The sequence below is a fragment of the Lepidochelys kempii genome, chromosome 5, assembly GCF_965140285.1.
Source record: "Lepidochelys kempii isolate rLepKem1 chromosome 5, rLepKem1.hap1, whole genome shotgun sequence".
Taxonomy (NCBI): Eukaryota; Metazoa; Chordata; order Testudines; family Cheloniidae; genus Lepidochelys; species Lepidochelys kempii.
This window is the reverse complement of record NC_136384.1, coordinates 99824279-99842763: the sequence shown is the minus strand read 5'-3', so window position 1 is coordinate 99842763 and position 18485 is coordinate 99824279. Positions and strand designations below refer to the sequence as shown.

At 40.4% G+C, this 18485-nt stretch overlaps 1 protein-coding gene across 2 annotated transcripts in view; it reads left to right on the top strand.

Annotated features, from left to right (window-relative positions):
• The first annotated feature begins 6629 nt into the window (after positions 1-6629).
• MAMDC2 (MAM domain containing 2) overlaps positions 6630-18485 on the top strand; it is a 100832-nt gene continuing 88976 nt past the window's right edge. For both annotated transcript variants that reach the window (XM_073345169.1, XM_073345170.1), the window contains exons 1-2: positions 6630-6853; positions 7253-7366. In XM_073345169.1, the coding sequence (XP_073201270.1) occupies positions 6823-6853; positions 7253-7366 (145 nt within the window). In that variant the 5' untranslated portion in view covers positions 6630-6822. The remainder of the gene's footprint in view (positions 6854-7252; positions 7367-18485) is intronic.

Below are 18485 nucleotides of genomic sequence, written 5' to 3'. Positions count from 1 at the left end.
ACCCAAAGGCCCTACTCAAGATCAAGGCCCCATTGTGCTGTGAGCTGTATAGTAAAGAGACAGTTGCAACAATCAGGCTGACTAATAGTGATTATATTTAACTCATGTAACTGTAATCCATACACGTCCTAAAGCCAGATTCTGTCATCTTTACATTGAGTTGTACCTTACTCGGCAAGTGGCCCCATTAAAATCAGTGGGAATGCTCCGAGTGAGGTGATAGCTAGACTATAACAAATCTTCCTATGTGCACAATGAGATGGTCTTAACTCGAACTTCTCTTAAACAAAAAAAAAAGATGCAAGTAATCCCTCTTGGCCATCTGCCTAATTTTGCTTCTAAAGTGCCATGCACACGCATGGTATTGTAAAAATAAATAATGCATAATTATAATGTTAATATTAGACATGGGGATGCTGAAACACAAATAATGAACCATGCTAATTTGCACACAGATACCAACATGCGTTTCCAGCTCAGAATAATACAGATGTCCAAGCTCTGGGAACAAGCAGAAAGTTCTGGCCTGTGCATGCAGCAAGGTCTTTTCTAAAATGTTTTTTCCACTTCAAATCAAACATCTGTAGCTAGGAATCAATATGGAGAAGTTCAGGATTTAACCATCATGCTCCTGATTCTCTTCTACTGGACTAAATCAGAAATAATGAAAGAAGTTCATATAAGGTAACAGGAGGCAAATCAGGGTCTGTGGACCAAATTTTTCTTTGGAGCAAGCCCTCTGAAATCAATGGAATTCTAACAGAGATTAATTTATCCCTATGCGTTTAATTTTGATTTCCCATGTTCTTGCTCCTAAATGGAAGAAAACATATGTGAGGCCTAACCACTTACAGTCCATGAAGAAATAACCATGGGAAACCTGCTTTGGAGTCAATTCTACCATTAGTAGAACACATTAGTGCACATGAGAAGCTCATATATAGTGCATAATAAGTCTTTCGACATTTGCTTTCACTGTGAAAAGAGCTAAGATAACTCAAGTGTGGCTATGTTGCTCCCTGACATGAAGTAGACAACCTCATTAGTTTATTAGCATGAAAAGGTAATAGGAGAAACTGCTGAGCTTGAATTAATATGCAAAGTAGATACCATTAACTTGGGTTTGAACAGAGACTGGGAGTGGCTGGGACATTACACATATTGAATCTATTTCCCCATATTAAGTATCCTCACACCTTCTTGTCAACTGTCTAAATGGGCCATCTTGATTATCACTACAAAAGTTTTTTTTCTCCTGCTGATAATAGCTCATCTTAATTAATTAGCTTCTTATAGTTGGTATGGCTACTTCCACCTTTTCATGTTCTCTGTATGTGTGTGTGTATGTATAAATATATATATGTTCCATTCTATGCATCCAATGAAGTGGGCTGTAGCCCACGAAAGTTTATGCTCAAATAAATTTGTTAGTCTCTAAGGTGCCACAAGTACTCCTGTTCTTTTTAAGGATGGATAGCACTTCAGAGGTTATTGTTATGGAAACAAAGTAAATTAAGTTGAGAACCAGCAGGGTAACCAGTTTCCATTACATTTTTGTACCAAACCCTCTATGTAAACTCACACCCTCCATTCCGGAGGACTTGAAAGAATCTCCTGTAGAGATATTTTGTGATACCATTTCTGTTATGGAGGCTCTAAATATTTGTATAAAACTGCAAGGATTCTTTTTTATTATTTAACTGTTAGTAAATAAGCCTGGCAGAAAAGAGTGTAAAGCACTTAAAAAAAAATTAAAGAGAAAGAATCCAAAAACCTTTAGGAAAAAACAGGGTATTTTCCTTTCAATACTATTACTGCACTTAACTTTGGAGTTTCCCTGTGCATTACTCAGAACAGTTGTTTTGAATTTGTCAGCACTTAGTAATGCAATTGAATGTAAGAGAGAAGTTTCTTTTCCACCAAATTTCAGAATCTTTTTTTGTTCAGCTCCAATATAAATATGAATTTCTATACAACTGGCAAATGTAATACAAAGGTACCTAACTACAAAGAATAAAGAGCATGGGACTCTAGTCAAGAGAGAAGCATTTTCTTTCTGATAAATCAGTTTGAAATTCACCTTATTTGTGAGATGATCTAAGCAAACATAACATAGCCCTGTACATTAAGCAAATTAATTCTCAACGAGACTATTATTCCTCCTGCCCCCTTAAGTTTGTGTATTTTTGTGAGTAGGGCTTAGGTTCACCCCATTATAGAGAACCAGGCCAGCTGCAAAAGGTAGATCCAGATCTGGGTTCAGATTCTGCACCACAATTTTGGGGAGGGTGGTTTGGTGGCTCGGATGCAAGATCTGGTGGGTTCAGGCCCATCTCTATTTTACATTAGTTTTCAGAGAAGGAATTAGATTCACAAAAGACTAAAACTGTGTAACCACAAGGATATTTTGCACTTTTATAGCACCTTTTGTCTGAGGAACTCAACATACTTTGCTAACATAATGAATAAACCCTCACAACACCAGTGAGAGTAGGGGTATATTACTATCCCCTTTTTTACAGATAGAGAAACTGAGTCATAGGGCCTGTAAGTGACTTACTCAATGTCACACAGGAAATTTGTGCCAAAGACAGAAATAATACTCAGGTCTCCTAGTCCCAGTCCTGTGCTTTAGCTTAGGGTCATCCTCCTCCTCCAAAGACTTATGGTACAATCCAGCATTTGTTAAATCAATAGGTTTCCATGGGAACTGGAATGAGCCCTAAGACTTTGAGAAAAATCCAACTTTCCTTACTCATATATGAAGTCTAGCTGACTTCAAGTTAGAATATAAGTAAGGTAAACAGGAATTAGGTCTTTCACTCTAGTCTGAATTCTAATAATTAAACCACTGCCTCATTTGGGTTGTTCTCAGTTTGGAATCTCCCGTCTTATAGAAGTTTTCATAGTGATTTATCTGATTTATATTTTTTCCTTCTTTCCTCTGGAGGAAACAAAGTGGTACAGAGAAGACCTATTAAAAACTATAAAAGAACCTACATGCTAACAAGCTTACCAGAGATCACCCTAACATGGACTCTGGTGGGAGCAGTACTTCAGTTTCCCACCCAAGGGGTTTCCTTGCGGTGACAAGTTCACTACAGCTTCAGCTCAGAACAAATGTCCAGTCCTTCCAACCCTACCCTAAGGATTGAGGCCTTCCATGAACCAGGAGTCCTGTCCATTTGCTGGATCAAGAAGAACCCCCTGAGCGAGTTTAAAACCAGGCTGTTTATCCAAAATCCCTTTCTTTGTCTGTTGGTCCCTGGAGAAGCCAGTTTGAACGAGTATATCCAAACCTCTCAGGCGGGAGTGGCTTCAAAGGGCTGACCACAGAAGAAGTACACTAGCATCCCCCACTAGAGAAGGTACATACAAAGCCACAGTAGCACATACAAACCTGCATTTTAATACAATGTACCCAAAAGGCATTAACCCTAATTCAATAAGGTTTAATTTAATTCAGTAAAGTTTGTTAATTTCATAAGATTTGTTCAGGATATTATATAGGGTGACTAGATGTCCTGATTTTATATGGACAGTCCTGATATTTGGGGCTTTTTCTTATATAGGCGCTTATTACTCCCCACCCATTGTCCCGATTTTTCACACTTTCTATCTGGTCCTCCTAATATTACAGGACATTGCCAGTCTGTCATACAAGTCATATCCAATTTCCAGCATAAAGATGGCAGAATTGCACATTTGTTCATTTTATAGTTAAAAATATATAGTATATTACACCACTGAGGATATTTCTAGGCAGATGTCGGTTTTCAGTTTTGCAAATTTAAATATTCTAAGAAGTTAAAGACTGAAAAATAAAAAAGAAGCAGTTGATACATTCAGCAGGAGGGATGGAATTATGATTTCTGTGCACAGTCCCGTATGGCAAAAACAAACTAATCACCATTTATCATAATCTCTTAGGCTGGGTGCCTGGTCCATCAAGGTTACATGGTGGTTATGAAAAATTTAGGACACCACCTGGAGCAGGTGAGCTGTGATTTGCATTTTGTTCTGAAAGCCCCCCCTTACCTCTTGGTATTTAGTACATAAACATTATTTTATATATTTTTCCCATATACTTGTATATCACCTTTAAGAAACTTAGGAAGAAATGTGTGCATCTGTGTGTCTATCTTTACATCTGATATAATAGACTCAGGATTGCCAAGCCCAAATGCTCAAAAATCATGAATCAGGCGCTAAAAATGAGATGGTCTTTAAAATCCTGAGAGTTTTAGAAACAATTCTGAGGGGCTTTTTGTTTATCTTCTGGTGTTGTACCTTTGGAGTTCAGATTTCCAAGCTTTTCTTCACAACTAGGAGGGCTAAAATCTTTCATTTTGGAAAAAAAAAGTAAGCCGAGATTCTCAGCCAATTACATGCCTCCCAGACTTGGGGCTTTAAGAAAAGCATCAAATATTGCAATACTCATGACAAATTTGTAAGAGTTGGAAACAATGTAGACTCCACTTGAAAGGATTAATCTACATCAGTGGTCACCACCCGGTAGATGGCAATCTACTGGACGATCCTGGAGCCTCTGACAATTGATCTCGATCTCCGGGCACTAAAAGTCTGGTGGCACAGCGGGGCTAAGGCAGGCTCCCTGCCTGCCCTGGCTCCACGCCATTCCTGGAAGCAGCCAGCATGTCCCTATGGCCCGGGGGGGAGGGTGGGAGGAGCGGCAGGAGGTGTGCGCGTGCTGCTCCTGCCTGCAGGCACCACCTGCGCAGCTCCCATTGGCTGGGAACAGGAAACTGCAGCTAATGGGGGCTGCAGGGGCAGTGCCTGCAGGGAAGGGGCAGTGCACAGAACCACATGCCCCCCAACCCCAGGGGCTGCAGGGATGTGCTGACTGCTTCCGGGAGTGGCGTGGGGCTGGGGCAGGCAGAGAGCCTGCCTTAGCCCCACTGTACTGCCACCTGGGAGCTGCCCGAGGAAAGCACCATCCGGTGGGAGCCCGCACCGGAACCCCATACCCCGAGCCCCCTCGCATACCCCAACCCTGAGCTTGCTCCCAGAGCCTGCACCCCAAACCCCCTTCTGCATCCCAACCCCTTACCCCAGGCTCAGCCTGGAGCCCCCTCCCACACTCTGAACCCCTCAGCCCCAGCCCAGAGCCCGCACCCCAACCCCCTGCCCTAGCCCCGTGAAAGTGAGTGAGGGTGAGGGAAAGCAAGCAACAGAGCGAACCGGGATGGAGTGAGCAGGTCGGGGCCCCTGGGAAGGGGCAGGTTAGATCCTGGGTTGCACTTAAATTCAAAAATGTATTTTGTGAGTAAAAAGGTTGGAGACCACTGATCTACGCAAAAGTCATTTTCCAAAACCAGTTTTGTATATAACTTGTACCATTACTTAAGTCTTGGCAGAATTTGGTTTGCCAGTGCATTTCACATCGCCTGTCCATTACCTCCGCATTTTCCTCTTGTTTCACTAACACCTCCTCTCCCATGTACACAGATCAACATTGTAAGTTACCTGACATAAATTGTGTGCCACTCCATGGACTTCAGTGGAATTGCACAGTACTTAAAGTCAGCACAAATTGTGGTTCAGAGTGTACTGATTGTTTATGTTGTTCAAATTATTCAAATCACTTAATTAAACAAGTAATTAAATGCACCACTGAAGTTAAATCTCCTAGCAACAACCTGAGAAATCCTTACAATTGATAATTTAAAATTGAGGTTTTCCCAAACCTTTTAATAGAAAACCTGTGTTTCAAAAAAACTGTTGATGCAACGAAGATTGTATAATGGAAAAATTATTAAAATAGAAATAAAATGATTTTAAGCCATGTTATACTGGCTTGGTTATTGAACTACAGTTCCCAGCATGCTCCTGTATCTGACATACATCCAAAATATTCTGTAACAAACAGTCACAATTAACCATTATAGCTGATGGCTCATATCTTTCTGATATAATGTTTGCTTATGATCTATTCAACTGCACGGCTTGTATTATTTCTATATAGGAAACATCATTTAAAAACAAAACCTTCAATGTGACACCATAAAAGTCTTATTAGTAACTAAACATGCTATCAATGTATGCATGGGACTGCTTAGCATATCAGCATATGTGATATAAGCATTGCAGACAGATGGAAACATTCAATAGTCGTGAATAGGAAAAACTTTCCCTTCTGCTATAAATTTACAGCGTTTCAAGCAATCTAATATAAGGAAATTCCATCTTCCGGTACTGTTAGTGTTGAGGAGAAAAAGCATACATGACAGGTCCCATTTTAACTAGATATGCGGACATCAGAGTAATGTTCGTGAAGAACAAAATACCGCTGTGGGAAGTTGGTCTTTGTGCATGGTGCAGCTTACCTACTTGTAAAATGACCATAGCACCCATGGAGAACCTCTCGTCCCCCTTTCTGTTTTGCAAATTTCCTAAATTGCATGAGTTATATTCAGCCTTTCCTTCACTCTTCCTTTCTATTCCAGCACGGAGTGGCTGTGGAGATGAACTCTGTTATAAGCTGCAGTGCCTGAGGAACACAGAGCCCTGGAGTAGCCCCTCCCTATCCTCCTTTGAGCCAAGGACCAGCTGTGTAGCTGGTAAGTTTCCCTCTCCAAGCTCAGCTCATCTTTGCAGCTGCTTCCATTCTGGTGTCTTGTCCTGAGCACATAAGGAAGCTTGGTGCAAACACACATACGCTGAACGAACTTGTCTGCTGCTTTGGAAGTTTTATTTGCCATAGTCCCTGGAGGGTTCATTTACTCCCCCCGGCCCCCCTTTCTCCGCTCTATTAGTTCAATCCCAACGAGCTGTACTGTTTTCCTCACTGGAAGGGCGACTATGCTCCTGCTGTATCTCCTCACTGTGCAAGGTAAGGGGGCCCAGCTATGGGGAGAGGTTGTGTGGAGGGACCAGCAAACTTAGTCCTTGTTGCTGTTAATCCCTTTCTTGCCTCTGTGGGCTGTTTGCTTGTGAAGGCAGGGAAGTGCCTGTAACAGTCCCGTGTGTGCAGCCTCATTTTGGAAGGTGTGAGTGAGGCAGCATCTTTCTGTTGGGGGCTATAATGTAACCTGTGATATCAAGGCAAAAAAGGAGTCTTGAATGCAACAGGTTCTATCTGCTGCCCTTATTCCTGATGCTTCCATGAGTGAATGAGCCTGAGTCTGCTTGCCCAAGTTGTAGAGAAGCATGTGGCTTCCCTCACATTTCTTTTCATTCTGAGTGCAATGCAATGCTATCTGTGTGAACAGAGCTTTCTTTGTCCTTACAGTTTTGCTGTTTGCTGGAGCTGTTGAGCTCTCTGCTGGGTCTTGTGCCTTTGAAGACAGCACTTGTGGCTATGAATCGGACGATGCATTTTTGCCATGGATTTTAAATGAAGAAGGTAAGGATGGCTTTTTGGTATTTACAGGGACGTGCTGTGCTTAAAAATGAACAAATACATTTTTATACCTAGGCTACAATAAACTAAAAGTATTAAGAACTTTAAATTTCCAATATACTTTTCATGGTTGATGCTGTTTAACTCTTATATGAATACCACTGAAGTCTGTTCACTTTTGTTTACAGTTTCATCGGTTCTCAGTCTTGTAGTATTTCGTTTACAGGCACTACAGAGAGATATTAATTTGTTTAAAAATATCTGTTTTCATGGGAATCTTACAGATATCATGGTAACTTTCTATTGGTTTAACTTTCTATTGAGGGGAAAAACTCCTTTTTACAAAATCAGTATTTCAGACCTAATTTAATTCATCCCCTTGAGGTGGTGGCTCTGCCTACTCTTTCTCTACCTTTATATATGAAGCATTGTGTCTTAAACGTCTGTGTAATATTGCTGTTTATATTAAACATATGCTTTCTGCCATCCCAGAAGTGGCTGCATTTCTATGGCAAGAGAAATGATGTCTGTATATGTTATAATTTCTATGCGTACCTCATAGGGTTGTTTGTTAAATATTTTGAGATCATTGAACGAAAAGTAATATATGATTGCTAGGTATTGTTGGTGTTTCAATATTCTTTTTGGTCCATTGTGTGGTATCTAGAATTGAATAGGAAAAATTGTAAGTCACTATTTCTGACATTGTATTACTGAGCTATTTTGGGCTATTTTGGGAAAGTATGTGACAGTATTGTATTCCCATGGATTCACAGGCAGTGTGGCCAGAGTAATGATTGCAGAATTTGTCGTGCTTTATATAATTAACACAATTTGGATATAACTGAGAAGTGGAAATATTTATATTTGGGTATGGCAGTGGGTACCATACATAGGATTAAATTTGGGTTCACATAATAAAAGGAAGCCCTATTAGCTGTGGTTTTGGCAGCCACATAAATCCCCCAAACAGCGTCCCGGTATAATAAAGTGGTGAGTATAGATTCCTATAGATAAATCCTCTCGTCTGCTCTCCTTTCAGCCTTCCAACTACTAAAAGATTTTTCTCTTTCTGTTTCCAATCCCTCTCTAACTATTTAAAATAACAAAACAATGCAGCTCCTAAGAGCCAAATGGATCCCCATCCATTTTTGGAAGCTGTGTTAACAGTCTCTGTTACCACTACTTTGTCTGTTAGCATCACGCCTCATTGAATTGGCTCTTTTGGAAGCAGCACTTCCTCTTACTGATTGACAGGAAGCCCTGTGTAAAGCGTTGCTGATTCAGTCCAGAGTAGCAGTGAGACATTGGCAGCAACACCTGCAGGAGCAACGGTATGAGATGTAGAGTAACTGTTATGGTGCTTGAAAGAAGGGGGGAAAAAAACAACCTCCAACTTGGAGCACTAACAGCCACAGTGTCCTGGCTCATAGAGCGCTGGTTTGGCTGCTTGCAACACTCTTTATTTTATCTGAACATTGCAGTTACAGCTAAGTTTCTGTCACTGGAAATCACTGTTTTTATTAAGGAATGTATAACTGGATTGTAAAGTTCACTCTGGGAGGACAGTTGGTGTAGTAATACTTGTAATAGGTAGGGCTCTGTCAGTATTTCTGTTATAACCCCTTTTCCAGGAGTTCGTAACTTAGTGGTAGTAAGACATTCCAGGCTGACATTTGGCATACAGGGTATTAGCCTCTCTGAAATTTATTCAGTATTGTAACCAAAACTAGTTTAAAATGTTTCATCCAACTTTTGCTTCCAGGTGTGCAGAACCAATTTGTTTCAGATACTGTCTTGCTCCATAATACAGTTCTGGAAGCTGATATTTGCAGCCTAACCCAGGTGTCTCTGATCAGCGTGTGCATAAGTTGTGCATTTACTGGCACGACAAAGAAAGTTAAGGACGGGAGTGGCAACTTTAACTGTGACTTGTTTCAGTTATTTTTGGTTGTTTAAAATCTTTTATTGTTTTTAAGTAGCATTTACTATTTGGAGCATATACCCTTATAGGGACTACTTGACTTGCTGTTTAAAATCTTTCAGCTCTTTCATCCTATAAATCTCTCAATAATGCCAAGCAGTTTAGGTGATGTGTGCATAGTTAAATCCCGCTGAGAAATTTCCACTCCATACTTGAAAGTCTTTTGTCCAACTGCCAGGGAAGCCAGTGTGTACTTAATGGCCAGACCCAGGTTGGACATAAGGGGCCAATTTTTGCTCTGGTATATACCTGTGTATTCCCAATTAGATCAGTGGGGATGCATGGGTTCAACTTCCCTTTGAAATGCTTATGGCTTCTCTTTAACTATCTGAGAGTTTTGAGGTGGGTCAGTTTTATTCAAATAGATAAGGATCACATTGAGATAGTTGGAAAAGATGTTGAGTACCATACAATTTTACCATTTAAATAATTCTAAATCACTTTTTACCTGATCTTTTGAGTCAAGTGAGCTTGACAGCTGCTGCAGTCCTAATTTTTGCAGAAGACCCACTGGAAAATCAAACAGAAATATTCAGTATTAGCCAACAGGAGTTGTCTGATAAAGGACTGTAAGATTGGGCTTTAAGGCCCCAGTTCTGCAGTTGGATCAATGGGATGGATTCTTGTGCCCAAATGAACCTGTATTGACTTCAGTGGTACCCTGTGTGGGACTAAGATTCTGCACAGATGGATCTAAATATAGGATTGGGGCCTAATATTATAAACAACAAGGTGCCCTTTCTGTCTGATAGCTGTTCTATCAGACAGATAGAGGTCATTTACTACTAAAATTTTACATTCCAAAATGTAAATGCCACAGACTATTCTCATGTATTGCTAAAAATCACTGGGTAAAGAATAATATAAGAACTAAAATTGGCTCAGAATATTACAAACCCTATGTTTAAAAAGGTGTACCTAGTACAGAGGAGAGTGTACAATGTCCAGTAATGTGTGAGCCCTAAAGAACTGAACCCCAGCTGAGTAAATATAACATTAAAAATCCAGCAGCATTTTCCAGTGTTCCAGTTCAGTTTGCAATGTAATGTGTATGAATAATGGAGGACTCCACTGTGTGCAAGTTTCTATATTAGCGATGTGAAAAAGAAAACGGTTGTGAATTTGTTGCATGGCAAAGTGGCTGCCTTATGCAATATATTGTTTTCAAACATAAACTGGTGACCAAGAGATTAGCTAATGTCTGTACAGTGCTTTGAAGATGTAATGAGCTCTGTGAGTGTTGTTCAATTGTATGCATCAGCCAACCTGCTAGTAGTGACCTTCAGTAACTTTTTAGAAACATCTGCAAGGGATCTACTTCCATTTTACCATAAATATCCTTGAATGCACTGTATCTCTGAACAGGAATTTACATATAAAACTCCTTTTCAGGAGCATGAGACAAATATCATTCTCCCTTGATAATACCTCATAGTTTATGAGAAAGACAGAAGGCAAGTCCATATTCACCAATACAAGTAATATTTAGTCAAAAAGTTAGAATTCACTGTTGCAATAATAAAAGGAGTACTTGTGGCACCTTAGAGACTAACCAATTACTCCTTTTCTTTTTGCGAATACAGACTAACATGGCTGTTACTCTGAAACCTGTTGCAATAATAATTGTCACTAATTGCATTTTGGGGTCAAATTCAGCCCAGGTTTATATTCAGATACCTTGTGGACATTGGCTTTGCACACCCCTGAAGGCCAGCTCTGATCTAGGCTGTAATTCCATGCTGAGGCTCCGATAATATGAGCAAACTACTAGAGCTTTACTCTTACGGTTTATAATGTTAGCAGAATTTATGAAATCAGACCCCCCTACAATAAGGGACACTGTTACCTATATTACAAATCCTTAAAGGTAGTGTTGTAGGATTTTACAAATAGTTTAGGCTTACAAATAACTCTTTGGCAGAAGAGGAAGTTTATTAAAGAAAATGCTTTTTTTTAAATAATTTTTTTTTTTTGTTAAGTAGAAGAAAGTTTTATCTCCTTCCTGCCCAGAATCCTCTGTGACTCAACATCACAGGATCTTGTTACACAACACAGTTGTGTTGACTGTGTGGGAGCTCCAAGAGACATTGTGGTTTAGGAAAGTTCAGGGAGTGCCCCTGTCCATGGCCAGACAGCAGTTGTGGTTGGAACAGTAGAGACAGGGAGATAGGTCCACCTGGAATGCAGGAAGAGAACAGTCTCTGCAGTCAGAGTGCAAGGACTGCAGTTGTAACTGCATTACATAGATGGTGCCATGGGGTAAGCTTTCTGGCCTTCTTTTGCCTCCCTCCCCGCAACCTAACCTGCACAAGAGCCAGCTGTAATCTGGCCCTAAGAACAGCATGTTCATAGCAAAATTATAAATCATAGTTTCCTTAGACTCAAGAATCAGGGTCCATCCTTTCTATGCCTGTGAACCACTTCATTTGTTGTTACTTTTGTCAAGGATAGCCCTAGTTTAATCCACCACAGGTGCCACCTGTTACTCCTGTTGAGTGTTCAATTTGACTGTGGCCGGGAGTATGTTTTGTTCCTTCAAGTCAGCAGGAAACAACTTAATAGAGCTGGAAAGCATCCACACTTGGGCCTTTGACTCCTATCTGCACCAAGTCCTGGACTGTGCTTTGTTGCATGTATTGGTGTAGGCTTGTTTTGATCACCATTGTGTTATTATTGCTGAGCTCCAAGACTATGAGAACATTGTTTCCATTCACAGCAATATATTCTGAAAGGCAAGTAGTTTGGTGGTTGAATGCTTTGTTAAATGTGCGTATGCACTGGCATTTGTTGTGGATTTAGTGGTATTTAGCAGCAATTTTACAGGCAGCTACTGATGTAGGGCTCTCCTCTACACTTACCTGTGTAATGTTTGCTAGTAGACTTTTTTAGTACTTTTCCATAATGAATTGAGTGAAGGTGAGCTATGTGTATGGTGCTTGCTGTAGTCTGGGGAATCTGGCATTTGTATGGTCAGTGGCAGCTTCAAGCATATAGATTTGATTGTTCTGCTGCTTTGCCTCTACAGATCCAGAAATGTTTACCCCATCCAATTGATCATCTCTAAGGATAAGTTTTTGGACATAAAGGCAGGATTGTTTTTAGTTGCTGAGAGTTCCTGAATGGAACTTTCTAGTTTTTGTTGTTGTTGCTAAAATTCACACAAGAGGCTCGGTCCTTGAAAAGAAAGACTTCAGTCAGAATGGGCTAGCACCAGCAGGAGAGTGAATTTGTGTGGGGGGGTGGAGGGTGAGAAAACCTGGATTTGTGCTGGAAATGGCCCACCTGTTGATCACTTTAGATAAGCTATTACCAGCAGGACAGTGGGGTGGGAGGAGGTATTGTTTCATGATTTCTGTGTGTATATAAAGTCTGCTGCAGTTTCCACGGTAAACATCTGATGAAGTGAGCTGTAGCTCACGAAAGCTCATGCTCAAATAAATTGGTTAGTCTCTAAGGTGCCACAAGTACTCCTTTTCTTTTTGCGAATACAGACTAACACGGCTGTTCCTCTGAAATTCAGTCAGAATGGAGATTAAGTACATACTGAATTACAAAACGTGCATAAATTTTTCTGTCTTGATCCCCTTACAAATGCTACAACTTGAGCTACCTCAGTCCAAGACTCGGGTTTCTGTAGTATATTCCAAATGGGTGACCGTCTGATGACCGTATTTGAACATTGGCTTGATTAGTAAATCAGCATGCCCGGCAGATGTATCTGAAATAGGTCATAGTTGTCTCAGAGAACTGACATTGCTGTTGTCGTGTAGGACTTAATAACAGTTGAAAATGTTTTTCAAAATAAAGTTAAACTTTTTAAGATGAGGATAAACTTTTTGAAAACCAGAATAGCAAACACAAGGCGGGGGACGAGATAGTACACACCAACATGAAGAATGTGGCAGATGAAATTCAGTGGTGACAAATGCAAAGTAATGCACATTAGAAAACATAATCCCACCTATACGTACAGAATGCTGGTTTCTAAATTAGCTGTTACCATCAAAAAAGAGATCTTGAAGTTATTGTGGATAGTTCTCTGAAAACATGCGCTCAATGTGCAGCGGCAGTCAAAAAAGCCAACAGAATGTTAAGAACCATTAGGAAGGGGATAGATAATAAGACAGAAAATATCATAGTGCAACTATATAAGTCCATGGTGTGCCGATGCCTTAAATACTGTGTACAGGTCTGGTCACTCCATCTCACAAAGGAACTGGAAAAGGTACAGAGAAGGGCAACAACAATGATTAGCAGTATGGAACAGCTTCCGTATGAGGGGAGATTAAAAATACTGGGACTTTTAAGTTTGGAAAAGAGATTACCTAAGAGGGGATACGATAGAGGTCTGTAAAATCGTGGCTGGTGTGAAGAAAGTGAATAGGGAGCTGTTATTTACCCCTTAGAATCATAGAATATCAGGGTTGGAAGGGACCTCAGGAGATCATCTAGTTCAACCCCCTGCTCAAAGCAGGACCAATCCCCAATTAAATTATCCCAGCCAGGGCCTTGTCAAGCCTGACCTTAAAAACCTCTAAGGAGATTCCACCACCTCCCTAGGTAACGCATTCCAGTGCTTCACCACCCTCCTAGTGAAAAAGGTTTTCCTAATATCCAACCTAAACCTCCGCACTGCAACTTGAGACCATTACTCCTTGTTCTGTCATCTGGTACCACTGAGAACAATCTATATCCTTCCTCTTTGGAACCACCTTTCAGGTAGTTGAAAGCAGCTATCAAATCCTCTCTCTCCCCCCTCCCCCTCTTCTTCTCTTCTGCAGACTTAATAATCCCAGTCCCCTCAGCCTCTCCTCATAAGTCATGTGCTCCAGCCCTCTAATCATTTTTGTTGCCCTCCGCTGGACTCTGATTTTTCCACATTCTTCTTGTAGTGTGGGGCCCAAAACTGGACACAGTACTCCGGATGAGGCCTCACCAATGCCGAATAGAGGGGAATGATCACGTCCCTCGATCTGCTGGCAATGCTCCTACTTACACAGCCCAAAATGCCATTAGCTTTCTTGGCAACAAGGGCACACTGTTGACTCATATCCAGCTTTTCGTCCACTGTAACCCCTAGGTCCTTTTCTGCCTAGCCACTTGATCCCTAGTCTGTAATAGTGCATGGGATTCTTCTGTCCACGTATTTTTTCAAGTGACACCATCATGGGACCCAATCACATTAGCCACACCATCAGGGGCTCGTTCACCTGCACATCTACCAATGTGATATATGCCATCATGTGCCAGCAATGCCCCTCTGCCATGTATGTTGGCCAAACCGGACAGTCGATATGCAAAAGAATAAATGGACACTTATCTGACATTAGGAATCATAACATTAAAAAACTGGTAGGAGAACACTTCAGCCTCTCTGGTCACTCAGTAAGAGACTTAGAGGTGGCAATTTTGCAACAGAAAAGCTTCAAAAACAGACTCCAAGGAGAAACTGCTGAGCTTGAATTAATATGCAAACTAGATACCATTAACTTGGGTTTGAATAGAGACTGGGAGTGGCTGGGACATTACACATATTGAATCTATTTCCCCATATTAAGTATCCTCACACCTTCTTGTCAACTGTCTAAATGGGCCATCTTGATTATCACTACAAAAGTTTTTTTTCTCCTGCTGATAATAGCTCATCTTAATTAATTAGCCTCTTATAGCTGGTATGGCTACTTCCACCTTTTCATGTTCTCTCTGTGTGTGTGTGTACAGATATAATATATCTATCTTCTTACTATATGTTCCATTCTATGCATCCAATGAAGTGGGCTGTAGCCCACGAAAGCTTATGCTCAAATAAATTTGTTAGTCTCTAAGGTGCCACAAGTACTCCTTTTCTTTTTGAGGATACAGACTAACATGGCTGCTACTCTGAAATATGTCAGCAAAGGCAGTTCTAATCTGATATATGCATACTCTTGCTGAGTTGCAGATCTGTTAGTACAGTAGTAATTTTAGCTGTCTGTAGTACATTTCTGGAACAGTTTCCTACCCTACTATGCAACTGTCTCTATAAAAAAATATATATATATATAACACTAATCTTGGATTAAGCTTTCGCTCTATGAGTAAAGCAACCAAGTTTGTAAAACTCAAAGAGTTGCAACACAGCCACCTCTAGCTTGGTTGGAAAATTAAACTGTTGCTTTCCTTTTTGGCAAAAATAATTGCATTTGGACTACCTGTCTGTAGTGAAAAGCTCAGACCCAATCTCTGCCTTTCCCAGTCACCAGAGACCTATGAACAGAACAGCAGCAGAAAAAAACATAACATTCAAACTGAGGTCCATCCTCATGTGTGCACAGCTGTAAACTCTTTCCTGAGCCCAGCTCCTTCTCCTAGATATTTTTTGCATGTCTGATCTCAACTAGGCCCATCCCCATCCCCTCTGATTGCCATTTTAGCCTAAATTGCTCTGCTCAACCTTTCTTCTCTTTGTGCACTCCCCTCTGACTAGCAGTCCAGTTCTTTGGTCTGCTCTGCTCCACCACTGCTGCCTCCTCCCCCTGAGGCAGCTCACTTCTCTTCTCTCACTCAGTCTCACGCATACCTTGAGCTTCCGGTCAGAGGGGAATGTCTACATTGCATTTAAAAATCCAAGGCTGGCTCGTTCCAGCTGATTTGGGCTAAGGGGCTATTTAATTGTGGTGTAGACATTCTGGCTTGGCTGCACACCAGTCTCTAGAACCCTGTGAGATGGGGGGGGGTGCCAGAGCTCAGGCTGCACTCTGTGCCTGAAAGTCTACAGTGCAATTAAACAGCAGCCTGGAGGCCAAGCCCCAGGAGCCCAAGTCAGCTGACATGGGTCAGCTGTGGTTGTCTAACTGCAAAGTAGACATACCTTCAGTACTCCTGTGTGTGATGCCCCTCAGTCATGTTTGCAGCCTCTTCTGTTGTCCTTATCTCATGTGCAACAAATCTGACACTTACTTGCCTAGATATCACTTGTTAACTTAGGCTTCTGTGCAATAGAATTTTTCTCAATCTGATTCTGAGTTACGATTGTTAATTTACTCTTAGCTCAGCTGCAGATACAATTCCCAGAAAAAACATCAACAAAAACAAAGTACTATTTACATTCACAAGAGACTCTCAGCATCAACAACAGGCAATGTGTGAAACCTCTGATAACGCTGGCTTTCCATCTGTTCTAGGACACATAAACCAATCCTCGATTGCTATCAGTACATCACAATATGAGAGACCAGTTTCAAAGTACTCCTTCTCGTCCACAATATAATACAGTTATCAGGATCATGTTTTCTTTTATAGTTGTCACAAATTAAGTATTTTTAGGAATCAACAACCTATTTTAGCTTGTTCACACTAAAACAGGGAGGATGGCTGCAAGATAAGTGTGACAGCTGTTTTTAAAGTTCTTGTTTATTAAATATCCCTGAAGCATGTGCCAGAATGCTTGACTCTATTTAAGAAGAGCTCTGTGTAAGCTCAAAAGCTGATCTTTCACCAACAGAAGTTGGTCCAATTAGAGAGATTACCTCACTTACCTTGCCTCTCTTGTGGCTTTATTTGTAACAAAACAACTAAAATGGGTTAATATGTATAAATTGATTTGGAGTATTCAAGTAACTGGAAAGATTATAATTGATTATAATTAATAGCATAACGTCAGGATGTATGCATTGCGTCTTTGAATCTGTAGCAGGAAACAGGGCAAAAGAGGGTTGGGAAAGGTACTAGAGGTCAAAGTATTGCAGTAAAGGGGAGAGAGAGGTTTCATGGATAAATAAAACGGTTTTATTTATTCTAATGAAGTTCCTTGTTCTATATTAGAACAAAGCAGCTGCTTCTCTGATTTTTTTTTTAACCATTATCTCATGACACTATAAATCTTAATGCAAATGCCTTCTGACTTTACTTTGCAAAATGCCTCAATGTTGCAAAATATCCTCTTATTAAACAGAATACTTGTATTAGTTTAACATTTCTCTACCACATAATAGAGGCCTGGTGATATTTTTTTTTGCACATTTTTGCATACATGGGTGAAAACAAAGGTGTGTGTGTGTGTGTTTTTGCAGTAAAAAGGGTTGAGGAGTTATAGATGGACCACAGGACTGAGATAGGACTTTGAATTCTAACTGCACCACTGACTCCAGTGGATATTAAAATTGTTTTCTGATAATGGAACCTATTCAACTCTGTGAGATATAGCTATGGTTCGATTTAAAAAAAAATAAGTTAATTATATATAAAACTGTGCTAAACTTGAAAATATTGTTGAAACTCACTAAAAATATTTGGTTTAAAATTTATAAACATGCAAACATGTCTGTTTTAAACAGTAGTAAATATTTTGAATTTTCCCAGTAAATGAGGAACATAAGTTAATCGAATAGCTAGACTTTATATTTAGGGACTTTGGGATGTAGGGGATTCAGTAAAACAAGTGCCAGGAAGTACAATAGCTGTAATGGTAAAAAGGAGTTGCTGAATTAGTGCACTTTCTGACTGCTCTAGCTGCACAGCCTTGCTAGCTAGCATCACACACTTTCAGGGTTTTGCTTATACTCTCTAAAAGCCATGTTAGCTTAGGGCAGGTTGCATTGCTGCAGCGTAATACCTGTGGTGGCATTTCCAATGCTTTGGGTCTCCACCATGTAACCCTGGAGCTGATCTAGGCCAGGATCTGTGGGGAAGAAACAAGTGCTTACAGCTTTGAGAGTACAGTAATCAGTTTGCACCCTTATTGGTAATACCAGATCCTGAAAGTGTGAAACGTGTTACGTTACACAAGTAATAACCATTATTATCACTGTTACTTAATCAGAATTTATTTGCTGTCATTGTAGATCATAGAGACTATGATTTGTAGGCTTAGCTGAACTAAACTGAAAGTGTCCTATTAATTGTAAAGGGCCACTGTCAACTTGAAATCTTGACATTCAAAAAATAAGTTAAAAGTAGTTCAGCTCCCTCCCCTGGAGGCCTCCTGCCAATGTTTGTGGTTTTACTTTCACATTTCACTATTATTTTAAATGGTTTTTTCTCTCCTGATTGCTGTGTGGAAGACCAACATAAACAACACTGAAAATTGACTAACTGGCTGACTTATCAAAGCAACCACAAAGTACTGTCAAACGCTCCAAGTAAACAAATTGAAAATAT